Here is a 4,745-nt window from a genome sequence, read left to right on the forward strand (position 1 = left end):
AAAAAAAGAATTTAAGGGGCTAGAGAGATGGCTCAGTGGTTAAGAGCACTGACTGCTCTTCCAGAGGTCCTGAGTTCAATTCCCAGCAACCTCATGGTGGCTCACAACCATCTGTAATGGGATCTGATGCCCTCTTCTGGTGTGTCTGAAGACAGCTACAGTGTACTCACATGCATAAGATAAATAATAAATCCTAAAAAAAAAAAACGAATTTAAAATAAATAAATAAATCTTAAAAAAAAGAAACCCTCATGCTTCTCACTGAGCAAGTGCACTACCTGACCACATCTCCAGCCCCTCACTGAGGGACTCCAGGCAAGGGCTCCACAAATGTCAACACGCCCAGACTCTCACTTGGGGATTCTATGTGGGGCTCCATCCCTGAGCCACACTCCAGTTAAGACCTCTACTATTTAACTGTCTGTCTGTCTGCCTATGGAGACTTGGTTCCAGACTGTAGCTAACACTGAGCTTCAGTTTTTCGTCCCCCTGAGCCAGCCTCTGGATAGCTGGAGTCCCCAGACTGTGCTGCTCTCCCCACAGTTAATGTGAGTCCAAACAGTAGCATGTGTCGCTTGTGTTGAAGATGATCATAGTCATTATGTTTGATTGTTATCACCAGAAGTGCCCAGGGCTGGGGGTAGAGAGTTGGTCCTGTCTGTGTCACATCCTGGCTTCCTGATGGCCTTAAGTTTATCCCTCAGTGGCCCCAGCATGTCACCTGTCGCTGAAGCAATGGGCAGCTGACACCACCCAATGGGTATGGAACAGGAAGCCTCCACAGTAGTGATGGCCCTCGAAGCTCACAGAGGCCATATAGGGCCGGGAATGTGGCGTTACCTCATGGCCTCCAACAATGTAGGACCCACAGCAACCTGGAAGAGGTGAGGCAATGTGAGAGACAAGGACAGGAAATCAAGGGCAATGGAGCACAGCCCTGGCAGGGAGTAGGGGTGGAGGCTGGGCTGAGAGGAAGGGGCAAACATGGAGGGAGGCATCCAGGAAGCCGAGGCAGGAGGATCTCTGTGGGATCAGAGTCAGCCTGGTCTACATGGAGAGTTACAGGCCAGCCAGGGCTACATGATGAGACCTCGCCTATGTGTGTGTGTGTGTGTGTGTGTGTGTGTGTGTGTGTGTGTGTGTTTGTGTGTGTGTGTGTGTGTGAGAGAGAGAGAGACAGACAGACACAGACACANGTGTGTGTGTGTGTGTGTTTGTGTGTGTGTGTGTGTGTGAGAGAGAGAGAGACAGACAGACACAGACACAGAGACACAGACACAGAGACACAGACACAGAGACACAGACACAGACACAGACACAGACACAGACACAGACAGACAGACAGAGACACAGAGACACAGAGAGACAAAGCCAGTCCCAGGCACCCTCAGCACCACATAAGCGTGGTATAGCAGTGCAACCCTGCTATTTCAGAACTCTGGAAGTGGAGGCAGGAGGATCAGGAATTCAAGGTGACTCCCCCTTTCAGCTGCCCAGCTATTTCAAGGTGCCTGGACCAAGAGAAACCCACTTTACTTAAGAGAGATAGAGGGGGTCAAATGGTGGCGCATGCCTTTAATCCCAGCACTTGAGAGGCAGAGGCAGGCAGATTTCTGAGTTTGAGGCCAGCCTGATCTACAGAGTGAGTTCCAGGACAGCCAGGGCTACACAGAGAAACCCTGTCTTGAAAGCAAACAGACAGACAGACATGGATGGATAGATAGATAGATAGATAGATAGATAGATAGATAGATAATTAAAGAGTGAGACTAGGTGACCCTTTGGGCCAGTGATATGGCTCAGCAGGCAAAGGCACTTGCTACCAAGCTTGACAACCTGAGTTCAATCCCAGGAACCCCTATGGTAGAAGGACAGAGTTGACCCCTGCAAGTTTTCCACTGGTTGTGACAAGCACTGTCTACATGTACCCTCTCAAAATAAGCTGGGCGTGGTGGCGCACGCCTTTAATCCCAGCACTAGGGAGGCAGAGGCAGGCGGATTTCTGAGTTCGAGGCCAGCCTGGTCTACAAAGTGAGTTCCAGGACAGCCAGGACTATACAGAGAAACCCTGTCTCGAAAAAACAAAAAAACAAAAAACAAAAACAAAAACAAAATAAATAAATGTAATTTTTTTAAAAAAATAGGAGGCTTGGAGAAATGGCCCGTTATTTAAAACCCCTGGCTGTGGTCTTACTGAGGACTTAGATTCTAATGTCAGCATCTACATGGTTGTTTCAACCGACTGTAAATTCCAGGGGATCTGATGCCACCTTCTGGTTCCTCCAGGTACTGCATGCATGCAAACATACAGGCAAAACACTAATATACACAAAAAACAAAACAAAACAAAACAAAAGCTAGGAAGCCCAGACTCTGCGATCTTGTACCTGAGGTGGCTGAAGTCCCTACTGGCTGCCCCACCCCCACCCCCACAGCCTCCTGCCTGAGCAAGAGTACACGTGCATCCTGTGTGGGAGCCTGGTCACCTTGGGTAGGGTCTAATGGCCATTTGGAGTTCTCACCAGGGAGCCACATGAGCTGGGTCAGGGCAGCTGCTGTAGTCAGCACCAGGCAGTGCCAGCCTCCTCTTGTCCCAGGCACCATAGCTGTAGAGGATGGCATCTTTCTGGTGAGATCTGCAGGTGCAGGAGGCACCCAACGGTTCAGTCCAGAAAGTTGTTCCGGATCTGTGGTCTGTGGTCAGAAGGTGGAGCAGGCACTTCTGGGAATCAGGGAAGGCCACGTTACTGTTCCTTGTCCCCAACTGTGCTGCTCATGAAAACCCAGAAGCTTAGAACCAAGATTGGTTTGTGAGCTCAAACTCCCCTTGTACCTTCCTACTAGATTATCTGGCCACGGCCACGCATTCAGACCTTCTCAGGGGACAGTCATCCTGGAAGCACCACCTCTGCTTATTTGTCTGTCCCCGGCCAGGTAGCCCAGGGGCAAGCACCTTGACCCTTGACCTCAGTTTCCCCATCATGAACCTGAGGTCAGTAAAGACCATAAAGCTAGTTCTTTGGGGAGGGCTCTGAGTTGGGCTGACTTTGTTGCTTTTATTGAGGTCCTACTGTATACCACACTTCCTTGGAAGAACTGGGGACATAGCAGAGAGTGACCCTAAGGTCTGGAGTCCGGAGACCACCCATCAGGATATGTGCTGGGCTTGGGTTTCCTCGTGGTGGGGACCTTTGGGAGAGAAAGTTCAGTTATCTGGCCTCTAGTTCAGTATGCCCCTTGAACTAGCTATCAGCTGAGAATAGCCTTGAACGCCTGCCTGCCTCTCCCGCCTCTATCCTTCAAGTGCTAAGGCCACAGGTGTTGTCTACCATGGACCCACGTAAGGTGGGAATGTAAGCTTCCCCTAGGTTGTGAGATGGAGCCCAGAGCACACACTGGCTGGGCTTGTACTGGTCCATGCTTGTTAGCAGATGCTGCAGCTTTAAGTCTGCTACAGGCTGTGCCCCAGTTGGCCTGTAGGACTCACCCCAGAGCTGATGCAAATGGTGGGTGCCTAAGAGTAGAGAGGGGCTTGGGTGAACCCAGGGTGCACAGTGGTTCCAGACAGCTCAGGGAGGGGAGAGGGCCCAGGGTCAGCAAGGGCATCCTGCAGGAGAAGGCACTGTTGTCTTAGCAACAACCTCCCAAAAGGGTCACTCCATCCCCCACTGAGGACTCGGGGGAAGCTCTGCACCATAGGCCTTGGAGGGAGCCAGGGCTCAGGAAGGTAGTAGACACAGAGCAGGAGGGAAAGGAGAGAGACCCCAGAGAGCCAGAACCAGAGAGCCAGGGCCAGAGGAACATAAGAGAGTAACAGAAACAGGTGGCGGTGGAATGAGACAGAGAGGGAGGGGAAGACAGAGACAGAGATAAGGACAGAAAGAAAGCCAAGCCTGAAGAGGATGCATACCTTTAACCCCAGCTCTCTGGAGACACTGGCAGATGGGTCTCTGAGATTAAGGCCAGCCTGCTTTACAGAGTGAGTCCCTGCCAAACAAAAAGCAAGCAAGCAAACAAACAGACAGAAAGCAGGTCTGGGGAGAAGGCTCAGCAGCTTAGAGCACTGGCTGCTCTTCCAAAGGACCTGGGTTTGGTTGATAGCACTCACATAGTGGCAATGGATCTGTCCCCACTTCTGGCTCCTGTGGGTACTGCATGCATGTGGTACATACGCACAGAAAAACACTCAGAAAATAACAAATAAAATAAATGAGAGGGAGACAGAAACAGAGATGAAGATAGCGATGTAAAGAGAAATCAGCAGGGATGACAACTACAGAGAGTGGGAAGGTGTGTGATGCAGGGTGGGTGTGATGGCGCATGCCTTTAGTCCCAGCTCTGAGGCAGAGGCAGGCAGATCTCTGTGAGTTCAAGGTCAATCAGGTTTACAGAGTGAGTTCCAGGACAGTCAGAGCTACACAGAGAAACTGTGTCTCAGGGGGGAAAAAATCGCACAGCAAGTGTAGGAAAAGTTCAGGCTGCAGATGCAGGAGCTCTGTTGCTTCTGTTTCCTTCTGCTTTGATGAACGGTTGTGAAACCATCTTGCGCTCACCTCAACTGCCAACTGCCAAGCTCACAGCAGCCATCTGGACCCTGTACTGGCTTGAGAAACCCAGGAAGGGCTTCCAACTCCATTCTGGGGCATCTGGGGACCCTTTGAGATATTAATTAATTAATGTATTTATTTATTCACTGCCTGGTTTTTGTGGGTTTTTTTTTTTTTTTTTTTTTTTTTTTTTTTTTT

At 50.3% G+C, this 4,745-nt stretch overlaps 1 protein-coding gene across 1 annotated transcript in view; it reads right to left on the minus strand.

Moving 5' to 3' along the window:
* Positions 1-2,896, minus strand: part of Prss57 (serine protease 57) — a 6,737-nt gene extending 3,841 nt beyond the window's left edge. The window contains exons 1-2 of the mRNA XM_029482975.1: positions 2,523-2,896; positions 722-875 (exon numbers count right to left, since the gene is read on the minus strand). Of these exons, the coding sequence (XP_029338835.1) occupies positions 722-875; positions 2,523-2,622 (254 nt within the window). The 5' untranslated portion in view covers positions 2,623-2,896. The remainder of the gene's footprint in view (positions 1-721; positions 876-2,522) is intronic.
* Positions 2,897-4,745: the final 1,849 nt, after the last annotated feature.

Source organism: Mus caroli, chromosome 10 (assembly GCF_900094665.2).
Source record: "Mus caroli chromosome 10, CAROLI_EIJ_v1.1, whole genome shotgun sequence".
NCBI classification, from domain to species: domain Eukaryota; kingdom Metazoa; phylum Chordata; class Mammalia; order Rodentia; family Muridae; genus Mus; species Mus caroli.